Genomic DNA, 23758 nt, shown 5'->3' on the forward strand with positions numbered 1-23758 from the left:
GCGGATTTGGGCATCTCTCCAGGACCGAATTTTAGAGCTTGTTATTAAATATCCCCTCTTCAGATCACTTAACACTTACTGGCTTCATCTTTTGGCCATGCCCCTTATTTTCATTTTAAAACGGTTTCATGAGACCCACTCACTCATTCCTCGTTCTAGTCACCAGGTCTGTTTTCTCGTACCCTGGAATGTGGTCCAGCCCTTGGACACCCTGATGGGCGACCCCGCCTCTGCCCTGAAAGGGTTTCTGTCAGGGGGAGGAGGAGGAGGAGGAGGAAGGTAAATCATTTGACAAACTCCGGGGCAACACCCACAAAGCCCCAGCAAATCTGGAATCTCGGGACTTATTAGCAGAGTTAAGAGTCACCAAGGGCGGTACCAGTTTTCTGGCTGTGGAGGTGGCCCAGAGGTTACTCTTATGGGAGTGTCACCACTCCAGAAGCGGTCTTAAACAATTTCCTTTTCACTTTTTTGAGACACGGTTTCTTTAATGTAGCCGAGACTGCTCTCGAATTTGTGATCTTCCTTCCTCAGCCTCTCCCGGGCTCCACCACACGTACCTTTTAAACCGTTTTTACAACCTACGTCTGCACTGCCTCCATACTTAGCAGAGGTCAAGATTGAGCTTTGCTGGTGCAGGCACCGAGCAAAGGGTTTCCATCTATTGTCTCTTTTGATCTAAACCACAACCTTCCGCCACCAGCAGTAAGGACTATCGGGATTATCGCAATCCAGAATCTGATGCTCTATTCAAAGTCACTGAACTGTGGCTGAAAGCCCAGGTTCCCGGTTCTCCCCAGCACAGTCTTCTGGTACCGGTTCTGGAGCAGAAAACACCCCACTTTCAGGCACCAACCAGCACAGCCTGCTTTCCCGCTTCCCCCTGAGCAGAATGAGGCAACATCCGCCAGCACAATCAACAGGGTCGTGCGGGTGGAGACCTCCCCATCCTCGTCGGAGAACCACCCGGATCCGGCTCCCGGAGGTCAACTCGAAGCTCCGGCGGCGGCTGGAAGCGCTCTCGTACCCGCCACACCTCCCGCCGCAGGCGCCAGCAAGCCGCCCGCCAGACAGCCCGGCGGCTCTAGTGCGCGTGCGCGGGGCCAGAGGGCACGCCCTCGCGAGCGCGCGGGGAGCCGGGCGCGTGACCGAGACGCGCGCGCATGCGCGCGGCCGGAGGGCGCGGGCGCGCTGCGAGTCGGCGTCGGCGTCCGCGCGCGCTGCGGGCCGAGGCTGTGTGGGCTGAAGCAGCGAGCGAAGCGGCGGCGCCCCAGAGCCGAGGGTTCGCGCGGGCCTCGCGCAGCGGGAACGGACGGCTTCGGAGCGGACGCGGGGGCCCCGGCGGGACAGCTCGGCCTCGCCGCTGTGTGCCTCGCGGGCGCCGGTCGCTTCCCGGGCCCGGAGTGGCCGCCGCCCCGGGAGACGCGCCGTGACACGGGCCTAAGGCGAGGCGCCGCGGGCGTCCGCACCGCTCGGACCCGGGCGGCCCGGTGTGCGGTGGGGCGGGGCGGGGACCAGCGCCGGGGCAGGTGCAGCCCCTGGGGCCCTCGAGCGAGGTGTCCACGGCGCCGCTCGGCCCGTCCCGGCCCCGCGGGCCACGCGCCCCCCTCCTCGGCCGGAGCCCGGTCGCTGCCCCGCCTTCTCCGGGGAGCGCCAGGCGGGAGCGGCCCGGACCCCAGGCTCGCGCGGGAGAGGACGCGCCACAAACTTTGCCTTTTATTGTTCCTAGCTCTTTAAGTGCCAGGGACTCTGCCGGGCAGGAAAAATGTCCTTCTTCAATTTCCGTAAGATCTTCAAGTTGGGGAGCGAGAAGAAGAAGAAGCAGTACGAACACGTGAAGAGAGACCTGAACCCCGAAGAGTTTTGGGAGATTATAGGGGAACTGGGCGACGGAGCCTTTGGGAAAGTGTATAAGGTAAGAGGGAGAAAACGGGAAGTTGGCTTTGGAGTTGAAACGGTCGCCCGTCCAGGGTGGCACGAGGACTTCACCCCTACATCCCTTCTTGCCCACCCTCCCTGGGCTTTGAACGTTGAAAGTTCAGCTCAGCATCAAAGCAGTGGCTCCGAAGGTAGGGTTTACTGAATACAGGGGGGCCGGATGCAGTTTCAAGAGTGATGGCTGGGCAGTCCACCCTGTCAAACTTGGAAAGAAATTAGTGTAATTTCATGGGAGGAGCGGGCGGTTGTGGCCCTCATTGTAAATTCGGAAACTCAGTAGGCTTTTCAGTGTGCGCCTTTTTGTTTACTAATGGCGCTTGCAGGTACGCTTGTACCAAAACAGGTAACTTTTGGGAGCTAGGGGCAGAGAGCGGGCGGTATCTGTAGTTCAAGTAAAACAAGAGTAAAGTGATTGCCAGCTTGCAGTCTGTCTGTTCTTGAGTTGGTTGCTTGGCCACATGGGATGGAATTTCTGACAGAAAACTTCCAGAAGAAAATCTGCATTTCATCCTAGTTTCTAAATATAATAAACATTGGCTCTAAGGCAGTACCAGCCCTTGAAGAATTAAAAACTCCACGCGTAGTTATTTCAGTAGAGGTTTGATGTTTCAAAGTGAAGGTGTGAATGTTAAATGTTTGTACTGTCCTAGGAAGTATATGAATGATGTCACTGGAATATTTACTTCCTGAAGGGTGAGGCTTTTATGAGCCACAGTTTAGGGGAAGGATCCACAGGGTTGCCTAGAAATGAACACTTACATACTCCACTTTTCAGCTTCATGTAATTTGGTCCCCGTGAAAGTTCCGGAAAGCGGCCAGTTCAGTAGTAGCGTCCACATTTCCAAGGTTGGGTATCCTGAAGCTTAGACGTAGTTCCTGGCCACGTGATTCAGTTTAACCTTGAACTCAGATCTTCTGTTCCCAATTGTAGTAGTGTGTTTTACTTTAAGGTCCATTCAGTAGGAAGCATTTCCCTTAGTTGTTAAGCATAGTACACTTTATCTTGTGATGTATGCATGCACTGAATGCATTCTGTCAAAATTCCAGTCCTCATCTTTTATCCAGTCTGAAAGACACACTTTCTTTGCGCTGAGTGTTTTTGGAACATCTTGTTCACATGGCTACTGTCGCACTTGTCATGTATTATAATTGACATTCATATTTATATAATAAAATTGAGGTCCAAAGTTTCACATTTGAATCTGTTTCTCAGCATATGCATTTCCTCATTATTTGTTGAAATGAAATGTTCTCTTCAGAGAATGCTATTGAAAGTTGGCACAGAATATGGTTTCAACAAGAGCTTACTCTCTAAGATGCATGGTTGGAAGGGCATTTAGTGTGGTTGGAAAATCATTTTAGGGACACTAGTGTTGGCTGTCAGAGCTAGCTTGGTGGTCATGGGCAAAATAATCACCTCCTCCGACTAATGTTTTGTCAGTTGTAAAACCATAGGTTTCCCTGAGTGTTTGTTTCTTTGGCTCTTTCCACTTGTTAATGTCCTCTGCATATACAGTTCCTGAGGAGAGGCCAAGAGAAACCCATAAGGCACCTGAAGCTTGTGGTGAGAAGGGTAGGTGACCATGGCTATTTCTTGTGGTGTGAGGACATTTCATCAGATAGGAAACAGCAGAGGATTAAGAGCATGGGCTCATACTGGAATATTTCTTGCTCTCCCACACAGCAGTCTGTGACCTTGGGCAAGTTACCTGCTGTATATTCGGTGACTGTGACGGACTTCCCTCACTGGAAGGCCTATTTCTTGTACTTGTGGTGTAAATATATAGAAAGTGTAAGACATCTAGAAGGGGTTCAATGAATAGTAGAAATTACTGTCATTATCTATAGAGGTCATAGAAGCCAAACGTGGTATGGGAGAGGAAAAGGGACCCAGAAGATAACAGCCTCTTTCTATGGCATAGGCAGATTGTGCGATTTTACTCTGCAGAGGGTCATGTATAATCTTATTGCAAAATCAGTTGAAATTTCCTGAAAAATTTGAGACTTTGTGTAGTTTAACATTACAAACTGGCTAGCATCCTGTGGGATTATTTTTACAATGGTACTGAAGAACACAGATTCTTTGCATTTGCTCTTGAGGAATCAGGCATGAGTTTTGTTTTTGTTTTTTTTAAACAAAAATGTAAATTTAAGCTTGCTTGACTTTCTGGCCTCATTTTTCCTTTTCTAAAAATTGTTTAATTTTCAAGATTCTCTGGAAGTTGTAAATTTATATGAAGGAACTAAAGTTATTTTTGTGGTGTGAATGCTGTCATACCTTAAAGTTTATGGTAGTGTGCAATAGACAGCTGTTTTAAAGCTTGATTCCAGCTACCACTTGGAAATTGGGGACTATTAAAATATTAAATTGGCTGGGCAGTGGTGGTGTACACCTTTAATCCTAGCACTTGGGAGGCTGAGGCAGGGGGATTGCTGTGAGTTCGAGGCCAGCCTGCTCTACAGAGTGAGTTCCAGGACAGCCAAGACTGTTTCTAGGAAATCATGTTGTGTTCTTAACTTAAGTCAGCTTCCCATCATACAGTTGCAGTCCTTGCGCTCAGTTCAGAGCTGTACAGCTCTCACAGAGTTACTAGCATGCTTGTAAAATCAGCACTAGTGTAAGTTTGTTTTCTTTTCAATGTGGTATGGTTGGATGTAAATGAAGATACATAATATCCTTTGCATTATCTTATCAGAAACCAAAAAATAGTAACAAAAATATGCTTTGAGTGACATGTCTGTTTTTAACCTGTTAAAGCAGTTGATGCTGAGTCCTGACTGTATGCTCTGTGGCAGCTGACAGGGCCATGTCTTTTTGAAAGTAGTGAAATATGTAATTCTTGTATTGAAGAAATACTGAAACATGTATATGTATTTAGCAGGTAACAAAGTAGGTTTCTGTTGACAGTATCAGGATTAAGAAATTCTGCTGCACCTCAGACTCTCTCCTTAAGTTGCTCATCTGCTGTATAGTTTAGCATCTCTAAACATAAACTTAGTTGTATGTGTTTCAGCATTATGAAAATAGAATCATATTTAGTGTGTTACTATGCTTGTTACACGGGCTTTGTTATCACCGACTGCTGCAGTTAGTTGATTTTCATTGTCACATCGCATTCAGTAACAGGATTGTTGTAGTGAATCTTTCTCTGTCCTGCTGGGCAGATCCCAAATAATGACACGGAGACGTCATTAGCTTAGGCTTGTTCTACTAGCTCTTATAACTTAAGTTAATCCATTTATATTAATCTGCGTTCTGTCACGTGGCTTTTACCTCTCTCTCGTTTTGTGTGTCCTCCTTGTTTCACCTCCTGATGGTGTCTTCTTTCTGTGAGGAAGTCACACCTATGTCTCCTGCCTAGCTATTGGCCGTTAAGCTTTTTATTACATCAGTCACAGCAGCACATCTTCATACAGTGTACAAGTATCCTGCAACAGGTTGTATCACAGTCATTTGCCATTTTACTGTTAGTGGGCAAATGGGTTGTTCCTAGTTTTCGACTCTGACATAAAACACTGGGATACTTCATCAAGACTTGACTCAGGAGTAGCATGGCTGTGCTTCTAGAGCAGTATGACATTAATTTTACTAGCTGATGTCAAACTGATTAAGCTATTTTATAGTCCTAGTGGAGTGTATAAAGATGTCTTTGTTCTTTGTTCTTATTGACATTTGGTATTAGAATTTTTGACCATCTGATTATTAATAAATGCTTTTTAATATGTTTATCATAGTTTAAATTTCTTTGTGTTCCATTCTCTTGCTTATTTTCTTATAAATGTCATTTTCTGCCTATATGTAGTATATGTACTTGTAATATATTTGTGTGTATTATAAATATGTATATATGTATCTCTATATATATGTATTTGAATTTTAGCCATTTCTCAGTTATGGTATCATAAATGCTTTCTCATTCTGTGACTTATCTCTTTATTTTCATTATAGTGTCTTGACCGAGAGACTTCTTCATGTCAGTATAGTAGAATTTTTCAGTTTTTTCTTTTCTTTTAATGTTTATTTTTAAGGCATTCTTTCCTAAACCAATATAATGAAGATAATCTACTTGTCTTCCAAAAGCTTCAGAATTTTGCCTTTAACAAGTTCACAGTTTGTATAGACTAAGTTTTTGTGTGTGATATGAGGTTAGGATTCAGTTCTGTGCGATGTGTTCCCTTCTTTTCATCATGAATATTTAAAGTTCAGAACCATTCAAGTTCTTTCCCTTAAGGGGGCTGTCTTACTGCTCTGAGGTGTTTTATTTACTATATAACTTTTGGATTTCTGCAGTTTTTAATTTATCAGTCAATCCCTATCTCACTATTCTGTTATCCTAATTAGAAAAGCATTAAAGTAAGTTCCTATGACAGTAAGACATTCTCCTACTTTTTTTCAGTAGTCTAGGATATTCCTGGCTCTTATCCCTTTCATGTGTATTTTAGAAATACCTTGATTGAAATTCAAAAAAAACCAACCACAAACCATTGTATTATTTTTGAGAGATTTTATTGGTTTTATGAATCAATGTTGAGAAAATTGACATGTCTTTCTGTGTATTCATTATATCTTTATTCATGCCTTTCCTCAGTAATGGGTTCTTGTTTTTTTTTCCCTGGAAGTCTTGGAGCACAAACTACTTCAAAAGTGTCCTTACTTTTAGGATTTCTTTCTTAATTTTGTATGAAACCTTTTGTAGCCTTCAGAGAAAATATCCATGGAAAGTATATTTTTAGACTTTGCCTGTTGAAGTACCATCTTTTTATAATGCAGAGAGTAGTGTGTAAATTCTGCTTCAAAACAGGTTTTCCTGGATTTTTTAAGAATGAGAATTTTCTGACTTTTTTCCATTCATTGTCTTTTGGCTTTAAGTGTTGATGTTGAAGAGTTGATGTCAGTTTATTTTCTGATTCTTTGTGATCTTTATCTTTTTATAGCTTTCAGGAATTACTCTCTTTTTATATGGTTTTCTGATACTATGATCTCCACTCCCCACTCTCCACCTGTTTGCTGGACTTACTTCTTTTAGTGCAGAGGCTCATGTCCTTCATTTCTGTGGCATTTTCTTCTATTATTTATTAGACAGTTTCTGCCCCTGTCCCCAATAGCTCTTGTCATGGTTTTGAGATCTCTGTTTCTAAATTCAGTGGATACTTAATATCCTACTTGACTTCTCAGGAGCTCTTGGTACTTACCCCTGACCATTCTTACCTTTTTAAAGCCTTCTACTGGCTTTTATTTTCCCTTTTCTTCTGTGTCTTCGCCTTTCCAGGCTCCTCTGCTAGCTCTTTTGCTAAAGGTATTTAAGTGTTGAATTTCTGAGGATTTGAGTATATCATTTTTGTTTTCTTTCTTTCTCCCTTCTCACTCCCCTTCTCCCCTTCTAACCCTAGGTGGTCTGGAACTCCCTGTGTTAATGGGGCTGGCTTTAAATTTACAGCAACCCTATGTTTCTGCCTCCTGAGATGTGCACACCTCAAGTTCTCTTTTCTTCTTTGCTTATGAGAACTTATTTTTACCCATTCTTTAATTATCACTTAAAGATAATTTATGTCTGTGCTCAAAGATTGCTCCTGAAATTTAGATCCATACATCAAGCTGTCCACTAGCCATCTTTTTTTTTTTTTCAAAACAGGTCTTGCTTTATAGCCATGAACTGGCAATGTAGTCTAGGCTCCTTAACCGCCTGAATGCTGGGATTGCAGGCTTGGTCATGTAATGTATGTGATTGGCAGTAATTTATAAGTAAGTTGATGTCTAACATATTTTGAACAAAGTCCAGAATATGAGTTCTTTATTGTTGGTCCCTAGTTTATTCCTGTGGTCTGTTTGGTATTTACTATCTGGGGCTACCACTTGCATAGACCTACAATTTTTCTGTTGTTAAGATGGGGGCAATATATTTTACCATTTCTTCCACCAAGTTCTGGGACTACTGTCATAGAATTTCTAGAGTTACTATTTTTAATTTCATTTTTCAATTAGCTTACAAAGTAGCAGGTTTCCCTATGGCATTCCATAAACACTTAGATTTGACCGACTTCCTGCCAATCTTCCTCTTTTGCACATTCATGCACCTTCATCTTCCCTTTTCCCCTTCCTTTAGCAACTGGTTGTTTACTAACACTAAAACTTGTATACATTTTAATTTTAATTAATTACCTGATTAATTTGTGTATGTGTTTGTGTGTGTGTGTGTGTGTGTGTGTGTGTAGGTCCTTATGCCACAGGACCTGTGAGGAGGTCAAATGACAGCTCTTAGGAGTTGATTCTCCTTGAGATCAAACTCCAGTTGTCAGGCCTGCCCTCACGCGCCTCGCTACCTGCTGAGACATCTGGCTGGTCCAAAAACTTGTAAGTTATACTTAATAAACATGTCTTGACACACACACATACTCTCTTTTCCCTCTAATTTTTTTAGTCAGAACAGCTCTGTCTTACATATTATACTCTTCTGAATCTTTTTGGTATGTTTTGGGCTTGATATAAATGTATTCTTCTGAGTAAGTCTGTATTTTTTTTTTTTTGTTTTGTTTTTCGAGGCAGGGTTTCTCTGTAGCTTTGGAGCCTGTCCTGGAACTAGCTCTGTAGACCAGGCTGGTCTCGAACTCACAGAGATCTGCCTGCCTCTGCCTCCCCAGTGCTGGGATTAAAGGTGTGCACCACCACCGCCTGGCCGTAAGTCTGTATTTTTGATATAATGAATGTGATTCATTTATGTATAGTAGTCATTTGATCTTTTTTCTATAGTATTAAAATTTTTGAAATGCCACTGTTTACAGTTTATTCTTTTGTTGGTAGTCATTTGGATTGTTTTTACATTTCGTATTTTAATAGTAAGATCAATCCATGTATATATGTTTTATTCATGTATGCACGTATATGCAATTTTGCCTATTATGGGATTTGTGTGTTAGGGTGTAAGTATACACTTGTGCAGAGGTTCAAGGCGTGATTACACTCTACAGGCAAAGTCAGAGATCTCTTAGTTGAACTCTGAGCTTGCTGGTTGAGCTAGCTAGTCTGGCTAGCCAGCTTGCTCCAGGGGTCTTGTATACCCTTTCCTAAAGCTGGAATTATAGACAGGCCATCTTGCCCACATGAAATGGTGTTTTGGGGATTTGAAATCAGATCTCCATGCTTCTGGTAAGCTCCTTAACCACTGAGCTATCTCCTCAGATAGGAGGTCTCTCTCTGTAGTCCGGACTAGCATAGAATTTGTAGCCCAGGTTGCCCTTGACTTTGTGGTCTTCTGCCTCTGATTCTCACGTGTTGAGAGTGCAGGCTTAGGCCACCTAGCCTGGCATTGTCAATAATCTTGTGTAGTTTTTTTGGTGCATACCTTTATTCATTTCTGTTGAATGTGTACTTAGCAATGGATTTTCTTGCTTTTAGGTAGTTAAGACAATTTGCACTCCCAACAGGAGTATACTGTGGAAATATTTTAGCAAATTTTTTGATTATTATAACTGAATATCATAAACTGTGGAGTATAAAGAATGGAGGCTTATTTGGCTTGTGATCCTGGAGTTAGGATTATCCAAGAGCTTGGCACGTCTGTTCAACATCTGGTGAAAGCCTTTTTTATGGCAAGAACCATCACATGGAGACAGTAAATGTGTCAACATTTGCCTAATAGCCTGACTATTTCTCCAGTTATCCGTTAACCCATCAGTGTACTCTGGTTATGGAAGCAGTGCTGACTGCAGTGTGTACAAGGGAGCTTCTTAGACGGGACAGAATGGCCTTCATGACCCTGTTGTCACCCTACAGTCCCACCTTCAAACACCATTAATGTGTAAACCTGGGGATTGAGTTTCTAGCATATAGGAAGTTTGCAGGGAATATGTTCAGACTTTCCCAGGCTGTCCTGTGTCCTTAGGCCTAAGATGATAAAACTCAAACAGTAAAATGCTTGCAAGGACTGGACTACAGTCTCTGAGAACCCATGTCAAACAACTGGGCACACTGTGATCCCAGTGCTGGCAAGGAGCAGCAGACAGATCAGCAGTGCCTGAGGGACATCAGTGAGGTTGTCTGCTTGTCTCCACCCACAGACACATGCATTTACGTACCCATACTCACTTAAATGTATGTGCTTGTGTGTGTGCACAGATAGACGCATCCCTTTACCCAGATTTTTCATAAGTCAGTAAGAGAGACTTTTTTTGTCAGGGTGTTTGGATGTAAGGTGCTGCTGCTATTTAAAAGTTGCATCTTCATTATAAAAAATGGTGTTGTTATATGTTAAAATGGGAGTGGAAAGGTTTTTATTTTTCCAATTCAGAATACATCCCCTCTCCCCCCTCCCTAACCCCAGAAATGTTTTTTCTGTGTAGTCCTGACTATCCAGGAACTCACTATGTAGACCATGCTGGTCTTGAACTAAGAGATCTGCCTGTCTGTGTCTCCTGAGTGCTGGGATTAAAAGGGAGGGCCAACACCCCCTGGCTTCAAAACAGATTTTTTAATAGTTAATACTAATCTGAACCCTGCTGAATTTATTTTCTTTCCTAAAACTCTATTTTAGAAGGTTTTAAGTGAATGATTTATTTCAAGATTATGGAAAGAAAAAATGTCAAAAGCAGAACAGCTTGCTTTCTACCCCTCCATTTTCTTATTCAATTTCTGCTTTTCTATGTGGATATAATTAATTACTCAGTGAACATACAAGGAATAAAACATATTTAGCCTTTTCCTCTTTTAATCTATAAGATAATCAGCTTTGCCAGTTTATTCTTGTATTGACTCACGTGTCTTTGTAATATGGTTTTCATCAGGACCACCAACCTACAAATAACTACACGGACACTTACTAATTATGAAAGCTCAGCCTTAGCTTAGGCTTGTCCCACTGGCTCTTATAACTTAAGTTAACCCATACTTTTTATTAATTTGCGTTCTACCACGTGCCTTTTACCGTCCCAATTCTAGGTGTTTGACTCATTCCTCCTGTGCCTTGATTTTCTCTCTCTCTTCTCTCTCCCTGGAAGTCCCATCCGTCTCTTCTGCCTAGCTATTGGCCGGTCAGCTTTTTATTACCAATCATAGTAACACATCTTCACACAGTGTACCGATATCCACAACATGTCTTCCTATAAATTAGTGGGGGAATGTTGGTAAGAATGCCTTTTTTTTTGTGGAAAAATATTTGAATGAGTTCTTCCTTCTTCCCATCTCTCTTCTCTCCCTCTAACTTTCCCTTCCTCCCTAACTTCTTTCTTCCCTCCATCGCTTCTCTTTTCTCTCGCTCTTTTTTTTTTAATGTTATGGCTTGAGAAATGTGGACCATACATTTTATTTCTCTTTGTATGTTGTCATTTTTACAGTTTTAAAGAAATATACTAGAAACCAATATAACTTGTTTTAATTTTACTTGTAAATTTCCTGTTGATGTTTTGTATAGTGTGAGATTTATAAAGTAATTTAAAAATTTAAAGGTCTGACTATATATAGTAAATTAGTATTTATTGACAAGTAATGACTAGTTTATTTCAGAATATCCTGCCAAAATTTTATAAAGGATGAATAAAAAGTAATAGACCATATCTAATTTTGTATCTTTAAATTGTCTTTAAAGAGCCTTTAGATTTGTTGGCCCTTTTTTCTAGTCTATGATTTGATGGCTATGAAGTGTTATCTTTCCTTTTCAGTGAGACCAGCTCCTTTTCCTATGTTGATTGGCCATTTGCATTTCTTCCCAGAATTGCTGAGTTCTTTCTATTTCTCACAGGTTTATGGGAGTCATTGTTATATGTTATATGTTGTCTACACATTTCTTTTGCCTCTGGGTTGTCTATTCTCTTTAACATGCTTTTTTAAAAATAGACATTTACATTTTTAATGCTCAATCTGCTAACTTTTTTTCTATATACTGAATGCTTCTGTATGGAGAAATTTCTCCCAACCTAATACAATGAAAATGTTCTTTTGTTGTTTTCTTCAAATTGGTAGTATAGCCTTCTTCACTAGGTGTATATTTAAACGTGTTGATTTTTGTTTCTAGTGTGAGGTGGGAATCCAGATTCACTTTTTCTGTGTAAGTTTTTGTGCAGCTCACCCTCTCCTTTTTTCACATTGTTTTAATCATGCATCACATGTCTGTTTGCGTAAGGTTCATTTCTATGACATTCATTATTTCTTTCTGATAAATTCCTAGTAAGAGAAAACTTTTAGGATAAAATGATTATTAATGCTTACTACAAAATTACTTTTGAAAAGTTCTAAACATTATTTACATTTTCCCAAGATTTTTCCTTTCTTTTTCTCTTTGAGATAGGCTCTTGTGAAGTAGCCGAGGCTGATCTTGAACTTGCAGGCCTTGTGTTTTAGTCTCGTGAGTGCTGCGGTTACAGTTATGGACTCTTGCCCGGCTTTTTTCTATTTTTTTATTGTGGTAAAATATATATAATAGTTACCACCTCCCCTTTCTGTATTAGACACAGATTTTTTTTTTTTGTTTTGTTTTGCAGGGGCGATGTGGGGTGAATTTTGAGACAGAATCTTGCTACGTGGCCCAGTCTGGCATGGATCTTACTGTGTGTCACAGGCTAGTCTTGCCCTCTTAGTCTTCCTTCCTCCACCTACCTAATGCTGGGATTATAGGCATGCATCACTACTATTCCTGGTACACCTTGACTGTTTTTTTTTTTATGTACTGTTAACTGAGATTAAATATGACAAAAATGTTCAACCACTACTACCACCTGGCTCTCTTCATCTTGTGAAGCTAACACTCTACCCATTAAATAATGACTTCCTATCCTTTTTACAGTTCTTGGCAGCCATTATTTTACCTTCTTTATGATTTTGATTACTGTATTTGCATCTTATAGTATTTATCATTTTGTGGTTGGCTTCTTTCATTTGCCTTGTCCTTTGGTTCAGTTATTTGTAGCTTATCAACATCTCTACTTTTTAAAAAGCTGAATAATGTTCCTTTGCTTACCTTCATATTTCTCTTAGCTATTCCTTTGTTGATGGGATTTTAGGTCATTTCTGCATTTTAGCTTTTGTAAATAAAGCTTATATGAGCATAGTGTATGATTACCTCTTTGAAACCCATGGAGATGTTGGACCAAATGTAATCTCATTTTAACTTTTTTGAGAAACTTTTATTTCCCACAGTGGGCATGCAATCTTACATTCCTCCCAACTGTGCCCAGTCGTTCAGCTTTCTCCTCTTCTTTGCCAATATTGTTTCTTTTAAAAGGTAGCCACTCTAATGAATGAGGTAGTATTTTATTGTAGTTTCTATTTGCATTTTTTCTAATGATTAGTGATGCTTAGCATCTATCATATACTTATGGGCCATTCCCTTATCTTCTTTGAAGGAATTTTGTTCTAGTCCTTTGCTTATTTCATATATATTTTATTTATATGTATATGGCTGCTGTTTGCGTGCATATGTGTTCATATGTGTGTGTGGAGGCCAGAAGTCATTGTCTGGTGCATCTTTCAATTGCTCTCCACCTTACACCTTATGTAAGACACAGTCTCTCACTGAACCTGGAGCTTACAGATTTGTTTAAATCAGTGGTTCCCCAACCTGCGGGTTGCAACCTCTTTTGGGAGGTCAAGTGACCTTTCACAGTGGTCACCTAAGGCCATTGGAAAACACTGATATTTACACTTTGATTCATTACAGTAGCAAAATTGCAGTTATGAAATAGCATCGAAAATAATTTTATGATGGAGGGGGTTACCACAGGAGGAACTGTTAAAAGGTCACAGCACAAGGAAAATTGAGAACCACTGGTCTAGATTGTCTGGCCAGCAAGACCCTGGGGTCATCCTGTCTCTCCCTCTCCAGCCTTGCAGTTACAGATCTGCAGTTACAGATTATATGGGCCCTGGGGATCTGAATTTAGGTCCTCATCCTTGCACGGCAAGCATTTTACTGTCTGAACCACTCCCCAATTCCTCCTTTGCTCATCTTGAATTATATTTTTGTTTTAAAAGATTTTAGTTATGTGTTCATATGGGGTATGAGCACAAAAGTGCAGATGTTCGTGGAGGCCAGAGGTGTTCAATTATTTGGAACTAAAGTTAGAGACTGTTGTGAACTTCCTGATGTGGGTACTTGGGAACTGAACTTGTGTCTTTTGCAAGAGCTGTACATGTTCTTAACTACTGAGCAGTCGACAGTGATCTTCAAATATTAAGTATTTTGCCACATGCATTCTTAGAAACAATTATTTTGTATGAGTATGCACGTGTGGATTTGCATGCTGTGGCACATATGTGGAGGTCAGAGGACTGCTTGTAGGAATGGAGTCTCTTTTACTATGTAGGTCCAGGGGTTCAAACTCAGGTAGTTTGTCTTGGCAGCAGGTACCTTTACATGCTAAGCCACCTCTTTGGCCTCCTTAATATATTATTTTCAAAGTTTTATAGTTTTAGGTCTCATATTTATATTTTTTATGTTTTGAATTAATTTTTATTTGTGATGTTGGATAAGGTACTGTTGCCAGAAGCTATTCATTCGTTCCCGGCTGCTCAGCCCTGAAATAATCACACAGAAACTATATTATTTGCAATACTGTTTGGCCAATAGCTTAAGCGTAATTTTTACCTAGCTTTTACATCCTAAATTTACCCATCTCCATTAATCTATGCATCACCATGAGGTCATGGCCTATTGGCAAAATTTCAGTGGGCTCCGGCAGATGTGTCTGTCTCCTGCAGCGGCTACAAGGCTTCTCCCTGACTCTGCCTACTCTCTCCTTCTCTATCTGCTTGGAAATCCCACCTTGCCCTATTCTGCTAAGCCATTGGCTGAAACAGCAGCTTTATTCATTAACCAATAAAAGCCACACATATACAGAAGGATTTCCCATACCAAGGTACCAACTTAATTTTTTGCACATGGATACTAATTTTCCTAGTATGTTTATAGAAACAATTTTCTGACCTGCTGACACCCTTGTTGAAGATCATGACCACAATGCCAAGCTTTTCTCTGAAATCCCATTTATCCGTGTCTGTCTTTATGTCTGTGCTTCATTGTTTTGATTACTGCAGTTTTATAGTAAATTTTGAAATGAGGAATTATGAATTCTTGAGGTTTGTTCCTTAAAGGTTTTGGCTATTTAGGGTTATTCAAAATTTCATATTTTATCATGACCTTTTTTATTTCTGCAAAAACCTTGAGATTTTGGTAGAGTTTACATTGAATGTATAGATTGCTGTGGGCAATATTAACATTTTAACAATTCTGATTCTAGTCCATGAACATACGTGCTTCCTTTTTCTTTTTTCTTTTTTTTGTCTTCATTTCTTTTCAGTAGTGTTTGGTTGTTTTCACTGTACAAGCTTTCTGTCTTCTTGATTAATTTTGAAATTTTTTTGTGATGCAGTTGAAAATGTAACTAAGATCCTTAAAATTTAAAAGCATTTATTTTTCTTGAATTAATTCTAGAAGGTAATTTACGTTTGTCTTATTGTTAAGTATGTATCTTGAAACTCTTTGTAGTTTCCGTTTTCCATTTGATAGCTCTCAGTGTCGCTTTTAGCATGTTCAGGCCACTCAGAGTCAGCAGTCTGTGAAGTAAGTGGGACAGTGATGTAATCTGAGACGCGGTAGACATTTTAAATGTCCTTATGCTCTGGACAGTTGGGGTCTTACTCCTTGTTTGGGTGGTAGAAGAAAACCCTTTGCCTTTCAACCCCTAGACCCAGAGGGGCCACATTAGCAGGATCAGTATTAGGATTAGTGAAGAGACTGAGTTCATTTTTCTTTTTATAAACTTGTTGTTTATGATTTCTTTCATATTTATCCTGAATGGGTTTTAACCTTTCTTTTTAGATTGATACCTTTGTGGGACTGGATTCCACTTGATTTTCTTTATAGGTCTTTAAAATTTCTTCTCTCCTTTTTTAGGTCTTTTAACTTCCAGTTGAGATTCTTACTAAAATTTGCCTGTTTTAAAAAGTAGTCTCAGAAAATGTAGACCTTGGAAAGAAAATGGGATTTAAAAATTTCTCACCACCCAGGAAGGGTCACAGTTGTTAAAACAATAGTGTAGGAGAGTTTAGTTTTGGCCCTCCTTCATTTAGAACATAAAATCAGTAGAGAACTCAGGTAAACTAAACTTTCCCACAGTCCTCTATTTGTTTATGTAAAGTAGCTATGCCATATTGATATGTTATGAAAATAAAAATACAGCAACATTGAATGTCCATGGTTGATCCTTGAAACCTTTTATCAAAGGAAGTCACATTTAAGTTAATTTTTTTTTTATTTTTGGATTTTTTCGAGACAGGGTTTCTCCGTAGCTTTTGGTTCCTGTCCTGGAACTAGCTCTTGTAGACCAGGCTGGCCTCGAACTCAGAGATCCGCCTGCCTCTGCCTCCCAAGTGCTGGGATTAAAGGCGTGTGCCACCAACGCCCAGCTTAAGTTAATTTTTGTTACTTATTAACTTGCTCTTATTTTTGATGAACATTTGCTTAGTTATTTCATGAAGTCTTTATGTTGGGCTAAGTTTTATTTCCTTTAGAAAAAAACAGATACTACTTACTACTAAGGTTTAGGGTTTAGAGAATATGTTTTAGATAAAAAGATTGCAACGCAGGTCAACTTTACTACTCTGCCACTCTAGCTAGCATAGTTCATCAAATTTTATTCACTCTGTGATTGCTTTAAGATATATTATTATTGGAAGAAATAAAGTTGAGTATACTAGTACATGCCTGCATTCCTTGTACTTAGGTAACTGAGGCAGGAGGATTCTTCCAAGTTGGAGTCCAGGATGAGTGACAACCCAAGCTATACCCTATCTTCAAAATAAAAGCCAAATAAAAAGATATTCTATTTTTATTCTGGACAAAAGAAGAAAATACTAATTAAATTTTGCCAAGAATCCTGAGTATTTCATCCAAATTGCTATTTTGTATCTATTATCTCTGTGAATATATGAAAATTTAAATTTGACTCCTCTGAATTACATTTGAATGATCATTATTTGATGTTTGTGTTTTCCATGTACTGTCATCCTCTAATCATTAAAAACATTAGTATTGAGGCATTGTGGTCAATTGGCTGACTGGCTGGCTGGGTGATTGGTTGGCTTTTTGATGGGATCTTGCTGCAGTATTCTAGGCTAGCCTGACAATGCCACACTGAGGTCCAGCATTTCTTAACAAGTACTCCAAAATCCTCGCTAAGATCTTGGAAGATAATGATTCTCGTTTTGCAGGTGATAATGCTGATGTGTAGCACAAATTCTAATTGTTCTTTAAAAAAAATTTTGGCGGTGAAAGCTGAGAGATCCGAGAAACAGAGCAACCAGCCACTCTACCAGTGCTCATACTAAAGGGGCGATCCTGTCCTCAGACTGCATGAGCTCCTGTCTCCTCCTGCCTTATATTCCCCTCTCTGCCAAGCCATATCCTTACTGTCTCCACCTCCCAAGTACTGGGATTAAAGGTGGCAGCCACCATTGCCCCGCTGGTTCTCTTTTAAACTGGATCAATTTTGTATAGCCCTGCGTGGCCTTGAACTCACAGAGGTCCATCCGCCTCCCTAGAGGTGGGATTAAAGGTGTGTGCCACCACTGCCTGAACTCTAGTGTCTTAGGCAGACTTTATTTGCTAAAACACAAACAAAAGATCAACACACTGATGCTCTCTTGAACGTTCCACATAATAGAAAAGTTTTAATTATGTAGGACTCACATTGCTTCTTCATGAGATCCTTAAAAAAGTTTAGAGTCTGAGAGACCAAGGAATTGTAATTGTTTGACACTAAGGACACATGAATTTGTGATGCAGGAATGGCTACATGGTAACACAGTCCTGGCCAACAGCCATTATAAAATGACACTGACAAAAACATCTCCCGCTTCACCAATTTCAGAGAGTGTGTGTGTTCTATTTCTGTGAGGGGACACCACGGCCAGGGAAACACTTAATAAGGAAAACATTTAATTGGGGCTGACTTAACAGATTCAGAGGTTTAATTCATTATCATCGTGGTGGGAAACATGGTGGGAAACATGGCTGCACACAGGCAGACATGGTGCTGGAGAAGGAGCTGTGAGTTTTATATCTGGATCCACAGGCAGCAGGAAGAGAGCAACACTGGGCCTGTTTTGAGCATTTGAAAATCTTAAAGCTGACCCCCAGTGACAGACTTCCTCCAGCAATGCCACACCGCCTAATAATGCCACTCCCTATGAACCTATGGGGGTGGTTTTCATTTAGACCACCACTCCTGTTTGTTTATATTCTGTGTTGAAGGGGAGGTAATAAAATATCTGGTGTTCAAAGGATTAAATAACATAGTAATAATTATAGCTAATACTTTTGAATTCTTACTATATATGTCAGCTATAGTAAATGCTTGTATGCATTTTAAGCCTAGTTAATATGTATTATCTAGTTCTCACAAACTTGCAAGGTGTAGGTAAACATCAATGGTAATGGAACTAAAACAGGGATTTTTAAAAAGTTGCTGTAAGCAACACAGCTTGGAAGTGACATCGCAGTTTGTGAGCCCTTAGCAGTTGAACCAGTGCTGGGCAGTGAGTGCTGTCCTCCTGGCATGGAAAGCACAGAAGCATTAGTCCTTTGCATAGCAAGTGCGATTTATTTATTTTTTGAGACAATCTTGCTTTGTAGCTCTGACTGGCTTGGAATTAACTGTGTAGACTGAACTGGCCTCAAACTAGTTGTTTCTCCTATCTTTGCCTTCCAACTGCTAGAATTGCAGATGAGAACTACCTCACCCAGCCTGCATAATTAATATTTATGTTTAAGTTACTTTTTAAAAATAGTGTTTAAGAGAATGAGAAACCACAGGCTGGGAGAACATAAGCTAACAGTTTGAAAACTCTTAAAACTCAGTATTTAGAAATTACAAAAACCAAAACAAAACATGAACAGCTGCCTCACCAAAGAGGATATATAGAGATGTCCCACATATGTCTAAAGAGAATTATGATTTGAAACACACCCATAAGTCTTTTGGTAATTACACAGGCAGCACTGGGATGTGGAGCGGTATTCTCATTCATTGCTAGTAGGGATGCAAAACGACACAGCCACTTTGGAATCCAGTGTGGCGGTTTTCTGCAAAACTCAGCCAACTGTTCCAGCAGCTATGCTGTTTGGTCTTTACTCAATAAGTTGAAAACTATCTATACTGATGTCTACCCACATGGGTAATTCATAGTTTCCAAACTTGGGAACAGCATATATCATTAATTAGGTGAAAGAGTAAACAAACTGGTCCATCCAGAGTGGAAGAGTATTTAGTACTGAAAAGAAGTGAGCTCTCAAACCCTGAGAAGAGCTACTGGAACATTAAATATATATAACTAAATAAAAGCCAATCTGAAAAGTCTGTAATTCTATGTTATTCTGGAAAAGGTTAAAAGAAAAGGTAGCAAAAGATAAGTGGTTGTCAGGGGAGATAGAGAAGAATAGCTGGGTACACAGTATTTTTAGGGCAATAAAACCTATCCGTATGATCAAATGGTGGCTATATTTCATTACACATTTGTTAGATCCCTTAGAATGTGAAGCACCAGGACTGAACCATAATGTAAGCTGTGCGTAGACGTGGTAGTGGTACGTTAATGTGGGCTCTTTGGTTTCAGCAAATGTGCCAGGCTGGTGTAGACTGTGAGGTGGAGCTCTGGGGGATCTTTGTGCTTCTGCTTAATATTGTTTTGAACCTAAACATTTTCTTTTTTTTAAAAAAAACTAAAAGTAAGCATTTAAAGTGTGACAGACATTTCTGATACTTTTATTTTCAGGCCCAGAATAAAGAGACCAATGTTTTAGCTGCTGCAAAGGTGATTGACACCAAATCTGAAGAAGAACTTGAAGATTATATGGTTGAGATCGACATATTAGCATCTTGTGATCACCCAAACATAGTCAAGCTTCTAGATGCCTTCTATTATGAGAACAATCTTTGGGTACGTACTTTTTGTTCCTTTATGGTAGCCAAAATGAGTTAATTGTCCTAAAAGGGTCGTGAAAACATATTTTGTACATTACCTCTTCTATTTAGTTACTTGCAAACTTGATTGAGGGTTGATCTGCTAATGAGAGTCAGTAACAAGATAACGATTCTCAGTTCATGGATGTTCAGCTTTAGTTTCAGATTATACCATTTCATACCATTGTTTGACACTGAATCTAGGTGGGAGAGATAAATTTCTAAAATATGTCTGTGTTTGTAATTTCAATAATTTAAGTATTAAATATTTTTGAAGGATTATTTTTCTTTCTTTTTTTTTTCTTCTTGGTTTTTTGAGACGGTTTCTCTGTCAAGCCCTGACTGGCTTAGAACTCACTCTGTGAACCAGGCTTGCCTCAAACCCAGAGACCACCTGTCCTGCCTCCTGAGTGCTAAGATTAAAGGAGTGTGCCACCATTGCCCACTGACAGTTATTTTTTCTGTGTTATTTATAATTTTTATCCTAAAGTTTTTATAAATCATGCAATACTATAAACTGTGAGAATATTAAATTTCACATTAGGCTCAGCCTTCTTGCATGATGAAATGGTTAAAATTGTATACATTTTGTTTATTTTTAAGAAAATAGGTATAAATAGGTAAAGCAATAATATTTTAATATTTACTTGAACTAACAGTTTTATCAAGAGTTTTTTTTTATAAATTAAAAAATAGTGATTTATGTGTATTTTATCTGTATATATATCTGTATACCATGTGCATTCCTGGTTCCTGTGGAGGCTGGAAGAGGATATCAGATCTGAGACTGGAGTTACAGATGGGTGTGAACTTCCATGTGGGTCCTGGGAATTGAACCTGGGTCCTCTGGAAGAGCAGTCAGTGAGTGCTTTTAACTGTTGTGTGGTCTCTCCAGCCTCTCAAGAAAGCTGACAGCTTTTTATAAAATAGAGTTTTAGATGTTTTTCTTAAAATAATGACTATTTGGCTTGAAATCAAAAGTCTGTTCTTTGAGATGCAGCTGCTGCCAGTTAGGACCTTGGTTGAGTAAGCTCATTCTCGAGTCTTTGTTTCTCTGAAGGATGAAAAAAGAATTAGCTCCCGAATTATTTTTCACTTGAAAATAAATTGTAATCAGCAAACACTTATAAAAATATTGTAGTAGCCTGGTGTGGTGATACACACCTTAATTGAAGCACTCAGGAGGCAGAGGCAGGTGGATTTCAATGAGTTTGAGGCCAGTTTGGTCTGCATAGTGAGTTCCAGAACAGCCAGTGGTATATAGAGATATTCTGTCTCGAAAAGTAAAAACAAGCCGGGCGACGGTGGCGCACGCCTTTAATCCCAGCACTCGGGAGGCAGAGGCAGGCGGATCTCTGTGAGTTCGAGACCAGCCTGGTCTATAGAGCTAGTTCCAGGACAGGCTCCAAAGCCACAGAGAAACCCTGTCTCGAAAAAGCAAAAAAAAAAGAAAAGAAAAGTAAAAACAAAAACAAAACAAAACAACAAAAATTTTTAGCAAGAGGGAAGATGTATAGAATTACGCTACTTATTAAAATATTATTTTTTAAAAGTATAGTTATTATTGGTCTAATGTCTCTTAAAATAATTGTTCAGGGCTCTAGCCTGAATTATAAGAAAAACTCATCGACATTAACAGATATGCCTTTACCTGACACTGTTGCAAAATAAAAATTTGGTTTACTATGGAGGTACAGTTTAATGGGAGACATAGATATAAATAGAATAATCATAGTACAAAATTATAACTAGTAAAGTGAAGAAGGATGGGTACCTGATGGTGATAATTGAGTTTGAATCTGTGTGTTATGTTGCTTGCCTGTCTGCCTGCTTTCTCCCTTCTTTTCTCTCTCTCTCTTTTTTAAATTAAAATGGCTGGAGAGGTGGCTCAGTGCTTAAAAGCATGTACTGCTCTTGCAGAGGACCCAAGTTTGGTTCTAAACACCACATTAGGTAATAATGTGCTTGTAACTGTAGCTCCTGGTGACCTGACACTCTCTTCTGGCCTTCAAGAGCACTTGCACTCATGTGCACATACCACTGCAGAAGTACATGAACATTAGCATAATTAAAAATAAAATGAGTCTTTAAAATAAGCCTGCTTTTTTTTAAGGTTTTTTTTATTGAAAGTTAAACAATATATTTGGTCACTTAACATTGCATTTGGGAGGCGGAGGCAGGAGGATTGCAGATTTGAGTCTATCCTTTCTATAGGAAAAGCTGACTCAAAAAAAAAAATGAAGAAAAGGAAAAGGGGAAATAGTATGTACTTCTATCATACTGTGCGTGTGCAGAAGAACATCACTTAAGACTTGTAACTGACGGCAGGGAATCCTTCTTGTTTAGCATGACACTGTTCCTAGAGCCTAGATAAACCAGTAGCTTTTCATTTATCTGTCTTGCTAAGTTTCTGACAGTTGGTGTAATTACAGATACATGTTTTTGTTTATGTGCAGATCCTCATTGAATTTTGTGCAGGGGGAGCAGTAGATGCTGTGATGCTTGGTAAGTACCTCTGTGCCTATGTTTGCTTCTCTGATTGTCTCAGATAGAAGGATTGTAGAAGGAGCTGCTTGTTCATCCCCCCCCCCCCCCCCCAGAACTGAAATAACCACACAGAAACTGTATTAATTAAGTCACTCTTGGCCCATTAGCTCTAACTTCTTATTTGCTAACTCTTAATTTAACCCATTGTCATTAATCTGTGTATCGCCAGTGACTGTGGCTTACTGGCAAGATTCTTACTGGCGTCCATCTTAGGCGGAGGATCCATGGTGTCTCTCCGCCTCTCTTCTTCCTCCCAGTATTCAGTTTTGCCTTCCCCACCTACCTAAGTTCTGCCCTATCAGGCCAAGGCAGTGTCTTTATTCATTAACCAATAGAAGCACCACATAGACAGAAGGACCTCCCACACCAAAGGATCTCAACTATATGTGTAATGTGTACATATGTAATATTAGAGTACAGTGCATTAAGAAATCAATTTATTTGTATTTTAGATAAGTATAGTTCTGAGATGTAATGTTGAATATTCTATGTCAAGAAATTAATCTTTGTAGAAATTTAGCTCTTTTACAGTAAATGATCTTTGATAAGATCACAGTGGTAGACTGCACTGAAAATATTTATGTTTTCATTGCATAAAAATACATACATGTATATATTTTTCACTTTCTCCTTATAGAACTTGAGAGACCGTTAACTGAGTCCCAAATCCAAGTAGTTTGCAAGCAGACTTTAGAAGCGTTGAGCTACTTACATGACAATAAAATCATCCACAGAGATCTAAAAGCTGGCAATATTCTTTTTACCTTAGATGGAGACATTAAGTTGGGTAAGTTTTTCAAACATTTGAATTTGTGCTCTGGGATTTACTATGGAATATAGTGACTTGATGCTGTTTTGGCCTACACAGACATGTAAAACAGGGAGAATTACTCCCAGCTGCACTTGTAAACACTTCAGTGGTTACACATCCCCCAGTTCTTAGGATTCCTAAGTATATGCACCTAATGACACACAGAGGAACTAAAAGATGGTGTGTTTTTATTTTCAGAAGCAGAGACTTGGCAAAGCACTAGTTAGTGTTTCCTCCTGTAAGTTTTTGAACATGGATTTAACACTTGTAAATGCTTTGTATTTGGCTATATAACACTAAACTCAATTTTATTTTAATGACAACATATCTAGTAGGTTTTTTTTTGTTCCACGTTCTTCGACCCAGAGCCTTGAACTTGAAGCAAGTGTTCTTATCACTGAAACTAAAACCCTACCGTCAGTTTCTTATTTTATTGATATGCTTATTAAGCCAACAAGTAACCTTAGGTTTGAAAGTAAAATAAGTTTAAGGACTAGGATTTAATTTTGTCTTTTA

General features: G+C 39.6%; 1 protein-coding gene across 2 annotated transcripts in view; it reads left to right on the forward strand.

Annotated features, from left to right (window-relative positions):
- The first annotated feature begins 1750 nt into the window (after window positions 1-1750).
- Window positions 1751-23758, forward strand: part of Slk (STE20 like kinase) — a 53359-nt gene continuing 31351 nt past the window's right edge. For both annotated transcript variants that reach the window (XM_075974345.1, XM_075974346.1), the window contains exons 1-4: window positions 1751-1915; window positions 19697-19861; window positions 22341-22389; window positions 23069-23218. In XM_075974345.1, coding sequence (XP_075830460.1) covers window positions 1766-1915; window positions 19697-19861; window positions 22341-22389; window positions 23069-23218 — 514 coding nt within the window. In that variant the 5' untranslated portion in view covers window positions 1751-1765. The remainder of the gene's footprint in view (window positions 1916-19696; window positions 19862-22340; window positions 22390-23068; window positions 23219-23758) is intronic.

The sequence above is a fragment of the Microtus pennsylvanicus genome, chromosome 5 (assembly GCF_037038515.1).
Source record: "Microtus pennsylvanicus isolate mMicPen1 chromosome 5, mMicPen1.hap1, whole genome shotgun sequence".
NCBI classification, from domain to species: domain Eukaryota; kingdom Metazoa; phylum Chordata; class Mammalia; order Rodentia; family Cricetidae; genus Microtus; species Microtus pennsylvanicus.